This window comes from Procambarus clarkii, chromosome 29, assembly GCF_040958095.1.
Source record: "Procambarus clarkii isolate CNS0578487 chromosome 29, FALCON_Pclarkii_2.0, whole genome shotgun sequence".
Lineage (NCBI taxonomy): Eukaryota > Metazoa > Arthropoda > Malacostraca > Decapoda > Cambaridae > Procambarus > Procambarus clarkii.
Genome location: NC_091178.1, coordinates 6,093,332 through 6,112,207, shown reverse-complemented (window position 1 = coordinate 6,112,207; position 18,876 = coordinate 6,093,332). Strand labels below are relative to the sequence as shown.

General features: G+C 40.8%; 1 protein-coding gene across 1 annotated transcript in view; it reads right to left on the bottom strand.

Moving 5' to 3' along the window:
* Positions 1-589: 589 nt before the first annotated feature.
* The window catches only part of LOC123764974 (uncharacterized), a 155,321-nt gene continuing 137,034 nt past the window's right edge, over positions 590-18,876 (bottom strand). The window contains exons 9-10 of the mRNA XM_045753231.2: positions 17,687-17,952; positions 590-3,724 (exon numbers count right to left, since the gene is read on the bottom strand). Of these exons, the coding sequence (XP_045609187.1) occupies positions 2,536-3,724; positions 17,687-17,952 (1,455 nt within the window). The 3' untranslated portion in view covers positions 590-2,535. The remainder of the gene's footprint in view (positions 3,725-17,686; positions 17,953-18,876) is intronic.

Genomic DNA, 18,876 nt, shown 5'->3' with positions numbered 1-18,876 from the left:
AGCATGATAACCCAGAAGTCTGCAAAGAGATTTATTTTCAAATTTGATAGCTGCTTGAGTATAGTGTTTACTTTATGACGTGCATCAGCTTTTTGATTTTCATCTTCCGAGAATAACTTCAAAGTTTCTTGAAAACAGCTGTAGGCCATGATGTGCAAACTAAAGCTATTTTACTGGCTGAGGCCCTTGGGCTACAGCCCCTAAAGCCCATCCTTTAATCTGGCCCTGAATATAACACCTTCATATTGATATCTAATACCTAGATATCAAAAGATATCTACTCTTGTGAGCTTGTAATGCGCTCACATGAGTAGAAAAAGAAGGTAAATAATAATGTGTACATTTAAAACACAAAAGAAAAATAATGAAAGGGGAAAAAATGTGGAGGCTACGTGAAGATTGTCACTTGGCGGTGCAGTGTTTATATAACCAGTGATCCATCAGTGGGAGAACACAGCACCTCTTTAATTTTCCACCCAGCTCTGCTTCCTTGGCTAGCTGGTCAACTTACCTCAAAGAACTAAGGAAATATGTTGCCTATTCCAACAAAAATACAACACTAGTAGCAATAGGTAGTCATTGTCAAAACTTCTTTTTACTCAAAAGTTGTTTATTACATCAATATTTTCCTTACACTGGTACAAAAGGTAATGCTTCAGGTAAGAATTGCCAAAGTCTTCAGGAGAAAAAGAACAAGTCAGGTAATGGCAGAGACAACATCGCCTTCCAGCTACCTCGTTCATTTTACTAACGTTACTTGGTCCTTTCTATTTGGTTAATACAATCACTTCCATTATGTACAAACTATGTAAATCAAGATTTGCACAAGTATGTACAATGAATGAATGCTATTGAGGAAATCTTTGGTCAATCAAGAGATACAGTATAACACTTATGGAAGGACCATTTATTATTTAACATACACATATCTACAAGTTAAAAAGTACTTAAAGATTCTCATGGAGAAACGAATTACACTATTTGAGGTAAGTTACTGAAAATAGAACAATGAACACATAATGACCAAAAATGATCTAATAAGTTTATCCAGAGGTGTTTCTTGGACAGACACATCCTGCAGTTTCACACATTTCTGTGGCACACAAATGTTTTGTTTTCCCTCTACAGTATTGTATATCAATGTGTAACTTACGGCTGGATACACCATTCATGATCACTATCTTCTTCTGTTCCATTGTCAATCCTTCACCTCGTGAGTGGTTTTTGAATGTACATCTTGACACTCGAGGTAGTCGCAATCGAACTCGTAACTTGATACAGGAACTGACACTTCACCAGCCAGCTTCCCAATTTTTCATGAACCACAGCTAAGCACTTGTCTTTCTGGCTATGACTACTAAAAGTTTATTACAAAAAGATTAGCTAACCTATATGTTATGATAAAAAATTAAAAAAAGAATTGAGAAATCAATCACTGTACTTATTTACATCACACAAATACTTCCCTGTTATAATTTGAAAAAGGAAGAAAACCAAAACTAGGCACTTACTGAACCCAAGAAAATCTTATTCTAAACCAGGTACCAAAAGAGCCCCTCCTCCCATGGCATAAAAACTTCCCCATTTTTTGTTAAAACATACTTTTCATGTTATCCTTGGCTTTCTCATGTACTCAGCACAACTTAAAAAAAAAAATTACTTTTCCATATAGTAATTTTAAGGCAATAAAAACTAAATTAAACATCATACACTTTTTATAAAGACATTTACAATCCTGAAACAGTGTTAGAAGATATATTTTGTACTTACTGTATTTTTTAAAAACTGAAAATACAAAATGTTAACTTGTAGTTTCTTGAAAATTAACAAGACTTGGGAGAGTAATAAAGTTCCGCTAACAAATTCTGCATTTTGACTGCTAACTGTTGCAGTTGCCATTTGCTTCATTCAGTCAGGCGTATTAAATTAAGAACCAAGTAAATCTGAGTAACAGATAAAATCAAGAACACCACGAAAAATCAGTTTCTTAAATCTCTCCAAGATATGCAAAATGCAGACCTCGTACAGTATACTTGTTGAGGATGACACACTCGGCGGGAGTGGTGGGGCTGTGGTAGTGGTGTGATGTAGTGAGCAATGGCATGATGTCTACGAGAGGAAGGTACACAATGACAGCATGAGGATGCTGCAGATGAAAGATTTAATATTTATGTGAGGTGACTTTAGAGGAAAGATGATGAAGGCAAAGATAAATATAGACATTATAAACAAAGATTTATGAGATGAGAATGAGGAATTATGGAGGTATATAAAGTAATGCTCTACATAACAATAAAAAAATGCTATAATAATTAGCTCATGAGATATGATATAAGAATAAATAATAAAAAGTAACTTACAGGTATGTAAATGTTGAAAGAGGAGATGGTGACGGTGATGGTGATAATAATGATGGTGGTGGTGGTGGTGGTGATAATGATAATGATGATGATGATGATGATGATGATGATGATGATGATGATGATTATGGTGGTGGTGATGTGTGAGGTGATTATTTTGGGTGTGTTGATAATGTTACTTACTCGTGGGCGGGTTGTGATTGTGTGGTGACATAAGACCCGAAAGGAAGTGTGGGGCAGGAAGGTTCCCTTGGGGAAGGAAGTTCTTGTACATGCCTAGGCTTGCTAAAGCTTCGGGTGAGAGGCCTGATAAACTTGAAAGCCCTAATGAACCAAATTGTAGTTGGGCTGCTGCCATGTGTTGAGCTGCGGCTGATCCCCCACTATTACTGCTACCACTACTGGTTGTGGGAATTAAGCTATGAGGCAAAATACTGTAGTAAGCAGCAAGGGCAGTGGGGTCCATGTAGGGAAATATTGAAAGAGGAGCACCACCGGCTCCAGAGTTGGGTTTAACTCCTGGAGCAAGCATGGGCGACAGGTACGGCAGTAATGCTGCAGGGTTTAATTGAAGGCTAGCTAAACCTGGTGGCAAGCCCTGAGCTGCAGCAGCTGCTAGTGCTGCTGCAGAAGCTGCATTTGCTGCTCCTTGGAGTTTACTGGGTGAAAGTTTAGAGATATCTGAGGATTTTATGCTAACATGAGGAGGAGGAATCCTACTCATATTGCAGTTCTTACTAGTACTTGGTTTAGAAACTGAGGACACTGTTATATCACGTCTGGTAGACAAGTCTAACAACTCTATTTCTGGTCGTTCTGATTTTGAAGATCTACCATTTTTGTTTCCTGATGCACGACTAAGATCCAGAATTTCTATTTCTGGACTAGAACTCTTATTGTCTTTACTCATGTCCTTAACGTCCGTGGTAGGTTTACCATACATGTGTTTGGATTGAGAATACACAGATTGTGATTGGAAGACCCTTGGAGGTTCGGGTCTGATGGGGTCCCGTGGGGATTTCATTATATGGTGCTGATGTGCTGCAGGTGCCGGTGCTGGGAAGATGCTAGTCTGGGGTAAAAGCTGTGCCAGCGCACTTATCGTTGTTTTGTTGCTCTGGTGTGCTGGAAGGAGTAACTTGGCACTTGGGTCTAGAAGGTTCATTTGTCTTAATACATCTGCAGAAACAAGTCCAGGTACTGCTGGCAGAGATGCCTTACTTACAGGAGTTTCTTGGATAACAGAGGGTCGGCCATTATCTTTTTCTCTTGAACTAGCGCCATTAACTCTTGCTCCTTCTGTTTTTAATCTTTTTGTGGCTGGTTCATGTAATGGTTTTTCATATCTGCCAAAGAGTAGATTTCTGTGTATTGGTTAAAATACCAATAAAATAATTAATATTGTGCTGTATTAAGAGTTCTTATAATGTATAAAAATATATTTCATATAATGTATATTATATATTTCACACATAAAAACATGAACAAATCTTATTAAATAATTAGTGTAAAGGGGATATACATAATTTAAAATATTAACATGCACTTTGTTATTCTTAGTGTGATGCATTGTTACTGAATCTTGTGCCTTTATATTAATCTTACTCTATTCCTTGTGAAAAGTGATGGATCACATGTAGAATGCTTGCATGTAGCAGAAAAATATTCCAACAATTACTCTTGTGTAAACATAAATCATCAATGCATTAGTCAGAGATAAGTCAACATCTTTTGAACATACTGCTGCACAATTTATTTTCCAGTAATCTACAAAAACATGGAGATGAAATGAGCCATACTATCTAATCTTTGAATAATGCACCACATGAGTACTAATTATTAATATTTGAATTATATGTTAATAAAGTGCAGCACTATGATTCTTACCTCTGTTAAAATCCTTTAATATACTTTGTACATTTTGGCTGTCAAATAAAATTACAGCAGATTTTCACTTGAACAAAAACCTGTCCACCAAAAAATCAGATGTAATGGAAGGATTCAATTCTAGTTGTAAGAATGGTTGCAATGGATAGATTCAGTTTCGGTCTTATGAACAGTTGTAATAGTGATTCAGTCTCGGTTGTAAGAAGCTGTTGCGTTGGAAGAATTCAGTTACAGTTGTAAGAAAGAGATGCCAATAGCATTCTGGTGTAATGAAACATGCATTTGCTTGACTGAATTACATCAAGATATGTGTATAGAAGAACTAACAAGATACAGAAGCAAATATTATACCCATTAATGACTTATTGTTCATAATTAAAAATTTAATAATGATAACAAATGCATAACTGTAGAGTGTACATTGCAAATTACCTATTTTATTTTCATGGAGGCCTACCTACTGCACTTTGACTATATGAATGTGACCCAACCATGTGACTTATATGCTCTTTACCTTTCTGACAAAAGGATATTCATTTATTTATTTTATTTTTGTATATAAATTTAACAAAATACTAGCAAAAAGGATATATAGCATTAGAATCACCAGGCCGAAGGAGAAAACAAGAGAAGAACAATACTATGAGAGAGAGAGAGAGAAAAAACAACATGCTAAAAAAGAAAACGAGGAAGATGTAATTAGGGAAAGATATGAAGAAATATATAATATATATATATAAATATGTTTATTCAGGTAAGGTACATACATACAAGTGATGTTACATTAATGGATTGATATATAGATAGAGCTAGTACATACAATGCCTAAAGCCACTATTACGCAATGCGTTTCGGGCAAGAAAATGTTAAATTGTAGAAAGGTAGAAAGGTGCTATAAGGGATAGAAATGGAGAAAGGTGCTATCAGAGATAGAAATAGAGAAAGATGCTATCAGGGATAGAAATGGAGAAAGATTCTATCAGGGATAGAAATGGAGAAAGATGCTATCAGGGATAGAAATGAAGGAAGATGCCTGGGGCACAGAGAACTGAGTTTACCACAAGAGTATGCAACTAGTACAAGTGGTTTTTGATAAAAATCAAGGGTTGAATGTAATGAAACTCTCTTTTCTGGTAAACCATAAGTAGTTTCCCTTATGTCTATGCACTGGAACTGCAAAGTCTAAGAATCATGCAAAGTCTCTGAGATCCATCATTTTACCCTGGTAGCTAGGACCAGAATCTGGTACTCTCTAAGAAGTGAGGGAAGCTTGAGGATCAGAGATCTATGCCAAACTGAGAAATATCAACAAGAAACCCAAACAAAACAAAACAAACCATTGACTGAAAGAAAGAAATGAAAGCTGAAAACAAAGAAATTGCTAGTTTGTTATTCACCTTCTGGGTTGATGTATTTCATACAGGTGTTTTTTGTATTTTGCAGCTGTCCTCTGGTGTTGGCCATGCACCATTTTGGGCTATGTCTTTATGGGCAGTTGCTACTTTGCAGGATCAGGGCTTGCAGGGGTGCTTTTAAGGTCCAGGTTGGGTTTGGGTACCCTAGAGTTGGTACCCCTGCTGTTTTTGGTATGTTGATGGGGCATTGGTGGTTACCCTCTTGTTCAACAGTTATGCCCCCACCTTGGTCTCTACTTCACAGGGGCTACCCCTTCCCCACCCCCCGGGTGGTGTACCTGGCCTTCATGCTCCTCCTTCTTTGAGGTTTCTGGTACGCTTTGCTGGGGGCTCTTCTGGGGTTGTCCTGTCTAGGTCTGGGGCCAGAGAGAATTGACCGTGGCAGTTCCACGGGTCTCTGCACCAAATTCTGGCTTTTTGAGGACAGTGATCTTGGTTCAGGGCAGATTGTTGGATACAAGAATGGTTGTATTGACTCTCCACTTATGGTGCCCAATCACTTGGGCTGGACGGTAAAGCAACGCTCTCACTTCATGCAGGTCACCGAATAATTGAGCCCCATTAAGGGTTAAGGGTCGTTTTACTAAGGAAATGGGATAATGAATCCAAGATCCCAGACTGCACTAGAGTTCAGGGAAAAAAAATTTACCAATGAAGGGTTGGAAACCATCATAATTACGAGTCACAATAAGTAGGATAGTCGCAAGTCAGAAAATTCCTGTACAGTAATAGCCCTACACAGACCTAACATTCTAAAGATAGCCAACATCAGTTACCTGTGGCAAGAAATAGCACATGGTTGACAGTAGGAGGCAGTCAAGCTCGTCAGTAGCAGGCAAGTGAGTAAGGTAGGTGCAGGGCCGTCACTGTGGCTGCCCTGGCCAGTCAAGCAAATTAAAACAGGAGTTGTTTGCCCTCGGAAAGCTATTGTTTGCCTTGTTTCATCATTATAATTTCTTTCTTTCAAGTATTGGTTTATTTTGTTTTCTTATATTCTGCTCAGTTTTTCTTGGTATTGAACAGATCTTTGATCCCCAACATCACTTCACCTTGTAGAAAGAGCCAGATTATAGTCCTGGTAGGTCAGCGTGGGTCTCGGAGGCCTGGCATGATCTTTAAATTTAGCAGTACCAGGATGTAAGCACCAGGAAGCTGCTGAAGGGACTCTCCTAGAAAGCATTTTATGAAATATGTTGCTAACGTGTGTGTGAGGGTGCAAGTAGTGCTGATAGGAAAACACTCAAGGCTGCTACATTTACAGAATTGGATGCTGCTATGTAAAAGTGGTTTATGTTGCAATGCACAGCAAGTGTGGTTGTTGGTGTGACCAAATTGAAGTTGCAACAAATTAAAGTTGCAGCAGATTAGCTTACCCACAATTTAGGCACTGCACACGACTTAAAGGCTAGATCTGGCTGGGTTACAATATTTAGGCACAGGCATGCCATTACTAACACGAAGGTAGCTGGTGAAGCTACAGTGGTCATAGGAAAAGTGTTGGTCAACTTAAAACAACAATTTAACAAGTTCATTAGTACTAACCGATTGCAGCACATTTTTTCCAAGTCTACAATGTTGATGAAACTGGCTTGTGCTGGAGAGGTTGGCCAAAAAACATTTTGGCTTGTAGGGTAAAGGTGACTGTGACTGTGCCAGGCCATAAAGTAAGGAAAGAGTATCAGCTTTGGTATACACTAATGTAGATGGAACTCACAGGACAAAGGCTGTTATTGTAGGTAAGGTTGTAACACCAAAACCATTAAAGAACTGCATGAACAGACTACTTGCAGTCTACTATTATTTGAGGAATGCCTAATTTATGTGACATTTATTATGGTTCAACAACCATTTCTGTAAAGAGCTAAAAGAAGATCAGATAAATCATTTAAGACTGAAGGCTGATGAGGTTCAGGCATTGTTACTGATAAGACAATGTCAAACTCTTCCTGATATTGATAACTTAAATTCAAGTGATGGCACAATAATATGTATGGTGTAACCACCTAACACCACCACCTCTGATCCAGTCAATGAGTTGAGGCATTATCTATACAACCATACATATAAAGTTGAATGAAGATTTGGTGGTTTCGTAATCTGACGATGATAAGAACTTAGGAAAGATGGAGGAGAGAAAATGCTTTAGAAACTGAAAATAGTACAAAATAAGTCTTATGTTGAATGTAATGAAATGCATCTTTCTGGTATGGCACTCAGTAGCTCTCCACTGCTACTGCCTTGGTAACACCCAAACCTCATGAACAAAATCACGCCTCTAACAAATCCCATTTGCCTACCATATGCCCATACCGAAATCTGACAATCTAAAAGAAACTAAGAGGAGATTGCACATCTTGGCTCACCACAATTCCATGAGAAACAACCCACAGAATGTAGGTTGTACTCCAAAACAAGCAACTACATGGAAGCATTTTTAAAAGCATTATACTATATGAACATATACTCCATAATAAATATGGAGTATATGTTTACATAGCAGAAAGCAGGACTGCTTTCAGAAACCTGTGTAAGGAATCATTCAGAACCTTGTATATCACATATGTAAGGCCAATCCTGGAGTATGCAGCCCCAGCATGGAGACCATATCAAGTCAAGCACAAGATGAAGCTGGAAAAAGTTCAGAGATATGCCACTAGGCTAGTCCCAGAACTAAGAGGCACGAGTTATGAGTACAGACTGCGTGAACTGCACCTCACGTCGCTGGAAGACGGAAGAGCTAGGGAAGAAGAGCTAAGACATGAGCACCACATACAAAATTCTCAGGGGAATTGACAGGGTAGACAAGGATGGAGTATTTAACACGGGTGGTACACGCACAAGGGGACACAGGTGGAAGCTGAGTACCCAAATGAGCCACAGAGACATTAGAAAGAACTTTTTCAGTGTCAGAGTAGTTAGTAAATGGAATGCACTAGAAAGTGATGTGGTGGAGGCTGACTCCATACACAATTTCAAATGTAGATATGACAGAGCCCAGTAGGCTCAGGAACCTGTATGTCAGTTGATTGACGGTTGAGAGGCGGGACCAAAGAGCCAAAGCTCAACCCCCGCAAGCACAACTAGATGAGTACAACTAGGTGAGTACATATTACTCTTGGTTACACCAGCTCACCACCAGATGGTAATTGCAGCAGCACAAGGATCCAGACACCCAAACTACTCATTGTCGAGCCACCAAAAGACCGAGCCTAAATATCTTGGAGCATACATGGAGGGGGTTTCAGGAGTTTTTCTCCATCGAGCCCAGCCTGGGGCCTGGCACGACTTGTAATAACTTGGTCCAACAGGCTGTTGCTTAGAGCAGCCCGCAGGCCAACATATCCACTACAACCCGGTTGGTCCGGGCCTTCTTGCAAGAACTTATCTAAATGCGTCTTGAAGACATCCTCCTTTGTTCTGGCAATATTTCTAAAGCTTGCTGGGAGGGTGTTGAACAGCCACAGATCTCAGATGTTCTGATAATGTTCTCTGATTGTGCCTATGGCACTTCTACTCCTCACTAGTTCTATTCTGCATTTCCTTCCATATCTTTTGCTCTAGTATGTTATTATTCTACTCTACACATCTAAATCTGGCCTTTCAGTATCTTTCATGTATATATTATTTTATACCTCTCTCGTCTACTTTCCAGAGTTCATTTTGAGAGCTTTGAGACGGTTCCAATAATTTAGATGTTTTATCATGTCTATGTGTGGCATATAGGTTCTCTGTATTCCCTCTATATCAGAAATCTCTTGAAGTGAGTACTCAGCAGTACAGTGTATTAAGACGGGACATTAAGACACCGCTACATTTGCTCATTATGTTCATTAAATGTCAGGCTGTCAGACATCATAATTCCAGATATTTCATATGTTGCTTTTCTTCTATGAATAAGTCTGATGGTGTCCTTTACCCCTGTATTTCATTTAAGTTCCTCGTTTCCACCGTACCTAAGTACAGTACCTGGAAGATATCACCATTAAACATTATGTTATTTTCTATTGGCCAATTAAAGACTTTATTTATATCAGCTTGTACTTTTTTCAGTCTTCTACAGAGAAAATTTTCATGCTGATTTTGTATCTTCTGCAAAGACAAGAAGCTGTGACTTGTATTTTTGTCTATATCCAAGATTAGAATGAGAACAAAACAATGTTGCATGGACACTGCTCGTGTCCTTGCACCCCAAGGTGCAAGGCCTTGGGGTATAGAGCTTTTCACTGCACTTGGGCTTGATCTTCATTGAATGACTGTTAATCTTTGCATTCTCTTTTGACAAAGTTGAAAGTCCAATGCCCCGCTTTATGTGTTGATCCTATTGATCTCTTTTTATGGGCTATCACTCCATGATTAAATGTATCGAATGCTTTTGCAAAGTCTGGGTATACATACAACTTCATTTTGTTTTTCTTCAAATGCTTCTGTGATTTTGTCATAGTTGTTGAGTAACTGAAAGACAGGATCTTCCCGCTCTGAATCCATGTCGGCCTGGGTTGTGGCAAGTCGTTCATTGTTTCCATAAAATTGGAGATTTGATTCCTAATCACTCTTTCACCCAGGATATATTAGCTAAGAATGCATTTGCAGACATCGTGGGCTTGGGGATAGACCAAAGGCTGACATAAATGAACCACCTTTCAGACAACCTGTTACAACTGGGTTCTGAAACAGACACTGAAGTGACACACAATGTATCCTTGTGGCACCCCGAGTTGCACATAATTAATAGAAGATTGCCAGAACCAGACAAAGAATGTGATAATTTTGGCTGGAGAAACTAACCCTCAACCACTCCTAAACAGGACATCTCACTTTTAGCCAGAAAGGAAGGAGATGGCTGAAGACGAATAAATCAACCCCCAGGACCAAAGGAACAAAAGCCCCACTTCCAGAGGAGAGCAAGAAGCTCCCCATCCCAGCAACAAGAAAGAGAGCACCAATAAAATGACAGCTCTAAAAGACAGATCCTGGACTTGCAGGAATTACAGAGAAACTAGAGGAAGAAAGAAAAACTAGTACCCAATCCAGAGACCAAGAAGGTTCAAGAGCAGCCGGAGATGAGAGAATGTATGAGAGAACTTACGAAATGGGAGAGACAAAGCATCAACACCAAAAGCCAAAATGAAAGGACTGCACTAAAGTCAATCAGTAGAAAGCAATGGTATTAGACATCAAATGATGGTTGACAAATGGCCAAGATGGAAAAGACAGGATTACCACAACTAACACTTAAGCTAGATGGTGGAGACAGAAAAAGATTAAAGACCTGACAAGCCATCTTATACTGCTGTTGGGAAGTCGCTTCCCATACATATAGCAGTAAACAAGATTTAAAAGTCCAAACATAGGGAATCAAATATTCACAAGCATATTCAACACACCATATACATGATACATGAGCCACATAAACAGCCAAACCCCAAAAATCCAGAAGGGGAGCTACTTGCGCAGTTTAGCTCCACAATGAAAAGACCAAAGCAACCTGCCCACATTCAGACAATGAACCACCAGAGAGCCGTTGGAGTGGAGCTGGAACATGGAGCTCAGGAAAGATGAAGATGACAAAGAGCATGCCAACCTGTGGCCAACTAGCAAACTGTACTGTGCGCCCATCAAAGAGAACCCGCCCAAGCCCTGAGCTACCAACTGAACCCCGGTCACAAAACCCCAGCCCAGGACCAAGGTGTCCATAAACAAGTCAAGTATGGAAGGTGGAAGTAGAAAGTGGCAACAAAGAAGCTGCCAGAGAGCAAATGGGGTTCGAAACTGACAATTCCAACTGTGGTATGGCTGCAAATGAACTGCAACAGTACCCAAAGCCAACACCCTGCCCAGTGGGTAAACATTGCAGGTAAGGTTCAGGCTGCCACACCACCACTTCAGCTGTGGATGAGAAACTTGGCTGCTCTCCATGACAAAACAGAGTAGAGAGGCCAACCGAAGGAGTCAAATTTTTTACATTGCTTTTTCGTTCTATGGTATGATTTGACTGTATTTTGTACATGGTTTCCGTTTTTATATTTTAATTTTTTCCATAGCACATGAGCGGGAACTTGATAGTGCAGCTTCTGTAGTGCAGGAGCTTGATACCAAAATTATTTGCAAAAAATAAGGCTCTGAGAATATATGATAAGGTCATTTCTAAGTAAGCCATTCAGTCAATCTCTTGGGCACTGTCCCACCCCCGTCATGAGTTTACCCGGAGAGTTCCCGGATTCGGGTACTTCCCAAGCCTGGCCTCAGGTCAGAATAATTTGGTTCAAAAGACTGTTGCTTGGAGTGACCCGCAGGCCCACACACTCAATACAACCTGGTTGGTCTGGCACTTATTGCAGGAACTTGTTTACGGTAATTGTTTCTTGAAGATGTCCACATTTGCTTCGGTGATATTTCTTCAGCTTGCTGGGTATTGAACAGCTGTGGCCCTCTGATGTTCATACAGTGTTCTCTGCTTGTGACTATGGCACCTCTACTCCTCACTGGTTCTATTTTGCATTTCTTACTGTATCGTTTACTCCAGTATGTTGTTATTTTAGTTGTTGCGCAAACTTGAGATCTGGCCTTCACTACTTTCCCTTGATGCCTCTCTCATTTCCTTTCCACAGAGTACATTTTGAGAGCTTTGAGATGTTCCAATAATTTATATGCTTTATCATTATGCATGCCAAATATGTTCTCTATATTCCCTCTTATTTCAGAAATCTCTCTGCCTCTGAAAGGGGAAGAGAGTACCAGTGATTTAAATACAGTAGTACAGTATTAGCATTGTGTTGTACTCCCTGGATTTAAATGTTCTCATAATCACTCCTATAATTTTTGTGGCTGACATTATATTTGCTTGGTTATGTTTACTAAATGTCAGATCCTCAAACATCATAATTCCCAAATCTCTTTACATGTCATTTTCCTTCTATGAGTAGGTGCACACACAAGACTGTCCTAGGGCCATGGCTTCTTTAAATTTATGTAAATGACCTTGCAGAGGAGTGAGTTCATACATGTTGATGTTTGCAGATGATGCAAATTTAACAAGGAGTGTAAGAACTGAAGAGGACTGTAAAGTGCTGCAAGAAGTCTTAGACAAACTTCAAGGATGGGCACATAACTGGCTGCTGAAATTCAATCCAAGTAAGGAAAATGAGAAGGAAGATAGAAGACCTGTATTTAAATACACCATAATTACAAGAAGCAATAAGAGTAAGGACCTGGGAGTAGACACAATCCCATCACCAGGAGCTCATGTTAACAGAATAACATCAGCAGCATATGGAAAATAATTAAACATAAGGACATCATTTAAAAATCTAAACAAGGAGGCTTTTAAGTCCAGAGGCCTAGTAGCACTCTACCATGTCCATGTAAGACTGGGGCATTGTTTAACCCCTCAAACTATCACTATCACCAAAATTATTATATTGAATGTGTGTGTGCATAAGATAAAATCATCATTTAGTTTATCATTATCTAGTTTTTCTTATTAAATGATAGATATATATTCAAAAGAATTTAAAAAACAAAATAAACAATCGTATATATCTTATTTTGATTCATATTTTGGCATGAATGGTAGTCAACTGTCTTTCTGACATTTAACAGCATTACAATGTGATAAAAGCCAGGATCAAAAACTACAAAAACCAATGTTGAATGTAATGAAACACCATTTTCTGAGTGAGACCTGGAGGCTTCCTGGAGCTATCCAGGCTGATAGGTATATTATTAGAAATTGGCATCAGTCAGTACGAATGGAGTTCTAGGCCTACCGGGGACTACAAGCCAAAACCTGGCCCCCCTCAGAGAGGCACAAGGAGCAATGGCCTATAGAAATGCACATGTGATTTGGAGCATTCTTTATCTGCCATCGACTGGGCCAGGCACCCAGAGGTAAGCATCTCAAAACAAGCCCTATTCTGGTTAAAACTATTACTGAAAACTAACGAATGAACAGAACTCTCCAATTGAAAACGAGCAAACGAGCATGACGTCACACGTGCCGCACCGCTTGTCTGCGCAGCTTCTCCTTTCCCCAGAATGAGGAAGGGAAAGCCCCAGACCCCTTGTGCCAGCTATCCACTAGCCCCAGTTCGATTTTGGATGTCAAAACACGCAAAAAAAAAAAAACCGCCAACCAAGGGAAGGGAGGGCTGCCGGGGAGCCTCCGGATCTCACCCAGAAAATGCTGTTTCATTACATTCAATGATGGTTTTCTGGGGGGAGCCCCTTCGGCTCCCTGGAGCTAACTACCGAAAACCAAGAACAAATGAGGGACAAACCCGGGAGGCGGAAACCATGCGCCCGAACCCAAAAGCAAGACAACTGGCAACACCAAATGACCCCGCGGACAACCCAGGAGACCTGAACCCTGGAACAGGGATGAAGGTAACCCGGGCAACCCAAAGTGCGTCCAGGGCTACAGAGGCCGTGGCACGCAGGCAATGGCTGAGAGCCACAACCGGACACAAGAAGATGCACCCTGGCCAACCAACCAAGCATCAGCAACCCCAGGGACCCCTCCGGAAAACAACTGTCCCAACCTCGCCAGAAAAAGAGATGGCTGCAAATGAACAAACCAATCACCAGAACCCAAAGGAGCAGAAACCACTGAGAATCAAACCTGAATAGAAGGGGGGCCACAACAAACCGAGGGAAAGAGAGAGAAGAGAGCACCCTGTCCAAGACTAGGACAGCTCAGACTGCGCACGAGCAGGCCGGAGGTGAAACAACGCCTGAGACAGCTCGCAAAATGGTGCAAAAGGAACAACAAAACTGAAAGTAATCCGTAGTGGCTCCGTCAGCACCGCACGAGACAAGGCGACAGTATGTGGCAAGATACGGTCTTGAACGGCCACGAGAGAAAGACAAGACCACTTCAACAAAAAGCACAGTACAGTACAACCTTGATTCAACGTACCCCAATTCAACGAATCTCTGGCTAGTTCACACACTTTTCAGGCCGTATTTACTCACCCGGTTCAACGAACAATGGTTCACCGAAGAGGGGGATGTTCGGATTTGCTTAGACAGAGTTCACAGACTGATGGAAAACTTTCCCATTCTTTCACGGATTACAGCTAATAATTCCCTCATATGACAAGTTCTCATATGAACACAAATATAAGTCCGTAGCCAGGGCCGTAAATCCTAGCTCCTCGCGTCCTAACGAAAATGAACTGTAGGGGGCAGGAGTGTTTGATTGGAAATCTACATCCACCTGCAGACATTGCAACACAGCAGCTTGTAGTGTTATACAAGGAGATGATGAAAGAACTCAGTTCTATAACTGAACACCGGTTCTGTTGAATATCAGAGAACTGAACATGTACATAGTCCAGCCGAGCACTATCATTAGTATAGTCAATATGCACATGCTAATAAAGACAACAATGTGTAGTATAGAGGTAGGAAAACATAAATATGCAATGAAAGTACCTTAAATATGGTCCAAGTACCGGTATCTAGGGACAAAAGAGTAAAATCAGTATGATGAACTAATATGACCTATCTTGAGGTTATCTTGAGATGATTTCGGGGCTTTAGTGTCCCCGCGGCCCGGTCCTCGACCAGGCCTCCACCCCCAGGAAGCAGCCCGTGACAGCTGACTAACTCCCAGGCACCTATTTACTGCTAGGTAACAGGGGCATTCAGGGTGAAAGAAACTTTGCCCATTTGCTTCTGCCTCGTGCGGGAATCGAACCCGCGCCACAGTATTACGAATCCTGCGCGCTATCCACCAGGTTACGAGGCCCCCTAGGGGCTAGGGAGCAATTGGTAACTTAATGTACATGATCAACTATATATACAGAGAGATTCCAATGTATATATAACGGTGCAGCCAGACATTGAATGACGGTCAATGAATGAGCGTCCAGTCAAGAAAAGATTCAGTCGCTGAAAGATTAAATCAAAAGTTACTGAAATTCGGGGCTGTGTCCCACAGTGTAACGAATAACTATATATATACTGTACGGACATATTAAGGTTATGTTAAGATGCATGCAATTTGGCTAATCAACATACTACAAACAATACCCAACACTCATCCAAAAATCGAGAACCTAATACAGTATACGGACTGGCTGACGGTGTCGCCAGACCATATAATCTCTCCTGTAGTGCAGAGGCATTATAGTCACGACACAGCTTATGCGTGTAATATTCTAGGAGCATCGCTAGTGGATTATGTCCTGAGTTGTGTGTGCAGTAGGATAAGATTAGGTGTAGTGTAGAGGTGGAGGCGGCATCACTCCAAGCCACCCTATACCCACATTCAGAGAAAAGAACTAGGAATTTTCCTTATATAAAATCCAGAGCTCTCCCAGGATCTAGGGAGCTATGACTGGAGAGATAAGATTAGTTAGTGTGGCGTATTACCCGTGATAAAGGTCACGGAACACCAACACATGTTTACACCATCCAGAAACAAAACGATCTCCCTCGGGCCATGCTCAGGACACATGAGGTCTGAGCTGGCTCCTCCCGTCTTTTGGGGAGGGTAGCCTACAATGTTTATTTATCGATTATTTTTTATTGCCGAGACAGATTACCGAGATGTGATTATAAAATAATTAGATATAGTATTGAAAGATGACAAGTAGTACTGAAGTACCAACAAGTCCTATAATGGACTGGAGGTAATCCTCACCAGAAATTGACAGATGCTCCAATAATTTTTTTTAATTAACAAAGTTCTTCTTGAACCATCGGAATCCTTGATGTTCGAGCACAAAATCATGGAGGCTCATATGGGCCCATTGGCATACGTGACCAATGGTCATGCAGGATCTCGATACGATTCGAACATGATTGCAAACATATATGTCCTAGATAATAATGTTGAGAAAGTAGTTAAAATTACCCACAGGAAGGACAGAACTGATGGACCCGAAGGGACAGAACCGAACCCGGGGAGGGGCTGACACCAAAACCAACTCGTACGTAGAAGAGGGGGGGAAGGTAAACCCCCCACTCCATATAACAGTAAGCCCCACTCAGAGGGTAGGAAAACCCAGGCACAGTCCAATGGGGCTCAAGGCCCCCAACCCCCGGGAACCTCCACACCACGTGTGACGTCATGCTCATTTGCTCATTTTCAATTGGGGAGTTCTGTCCACTCGTTAGTTTTCAATTGTAGTTTTAACCAGAATAAAGGTATGTTTTGAGGCGCTTAACTTTCTGGGTGCCTGGCCCGATCGATGGCAAACACAGAATGCTCAAAATCACATGTGCACTTCTATAGGCCATTGCTCCTTGTGGCTCTCTGAGGGGACCAGGTTCTGGATCGTGGTCCCTGGTAGGCCTAGAACTCCACTCACACTGACTGATACCAAAGTCTAATAATATACATATCAGCCTGGATAGCTCAGGGGAGCCAAAGGGGCTCCCCCAGAAAAGTTGTTAATATTTAAATTAAATATATTCAAACGTAAGGAATCTGTATGCAAAAGTAAAAATGATACAAAATAAATATGTACACTGAAGATCTATACAGTATATTGGCCAGGCAAGTACAGTAATTGTCATATACTGATGGGAGACCAACCACTGAAGTCTTTCTGACTCCAAATTATTTTGTGGCTTGCCATAAATGCTGGGAAACATCAATAAGCTATTGGAACCACATGAGGTCACATTGGTACTCAAGCACTGATGCAAGATGTACATCATCATTTGACAAAGACCACACTGCACTAGAGGATTATTACATGACGATAACCTCACTCTGAGGGGTTAAGAGAGTAACTAAGCAGAGAAAGCTTAGAAAGAACAATAACTGCTTAATTGTCAAATATTAGTTGATTTGTTTCATGTTTTACTTCATATTCTGGTTCAGAGAATACAAGGACATGCTCCACTGGATGACTACATTTATTTTGTTGTTGCAACCAATCCAAACACTCTTACTACCAGAACAGAATCCTCCCACTAAATGTGGCTCTCTGCTAGACCCAGTTCAGTTTGAATGAGAGTCCACTGTAAATGTTATATTTATTTGTATATCAACAAAATCTTAAATTGGCTTACCTTTCAGCAAATTTTGCAAGATTCTGGAGTACTGACATTCCTAATGTAGGATTTACACCCTCCAGATTCATGAGATCAGCCAACTGGAGGCCCTTAAGTCCAGGTGGCAATGATGGAAGACCACCATCTAAAACTCCAGGGATTGGTGGCTCTGGTGTTCCTAATGATCCAATAGAACGTGGAATAGGAGTGATTGTAATTTCTGGTCTCTTTGCCAAATCAGCTGGGATTGTGTTGCCTTCCTTCTTTGTATTCACCTTCGGAACCTATAAATAGTCATATACTCAGACGTAAATCATGATAAGTGATGAGATAATGATATATATATAATTTATGAATGCCAAACTGGAGTGCTTTTTCCTCAAGGATGTTTTGTGCACCTACACAAAACATTCAATAATTAGGTTGACCAGACCTCACACTAGAAAGTGAAGGGACGACGACATTTTTGGTCCCCACAATCGACTTGAGAATGGTCCAGGACGGACCGAAACGTCGTCGTCCCTTCACTTTCTAGTGTGTGGTCTGGTCAACATAACTTCAGCCACATTGTGACTCATCGCCTGCATTCAATAATTAGATTATAATATAAACATTTTAGGTCCTTGGTTAACTATCATAAGGTTTAATAAAAACTAAACATCTAACACCAGAAGTTAAAATACATTTATCCAAAAATTGTATGCAATTTTTAATTAAACTCGGCAAGCATTGAAAGCATGGCTATTAAGCAATGTCTAAATAAATACTGAATAAGGGTTGCTACTCAGTACTAGTTATTGTATTCTGGAAGTGTTGGTCATCAATAACTGTACTTCAGCACCCAGACAAGTAAATGAGAGAAATACTCTGCCAGGGATAATACCTACATTTCCTCCTTCAATTAGACTGTAACTCTTCACTTCCAATTTAACTTTATGGCACTTATAAACCTGCTCTCATGCTTCCACTGACCCCCACCCAAGTATCGTCCACTGATCCCCACCCAAGCATCGTCCACTGACCCCCACCCAAGCATCGTCCACTGACCCCCACCCAAGCATCGTCCACTGACCCCCCCCCACCCAAGCATCGTCCACTGACCCCCACCCAAGCATCGTCCACTGACCCCCCACCCAAGCATCGTCCACTGACTCCCACCCAAGCATCGTCCACTGACCCCACCCAAGCATCGTCCACTGACCCCACCC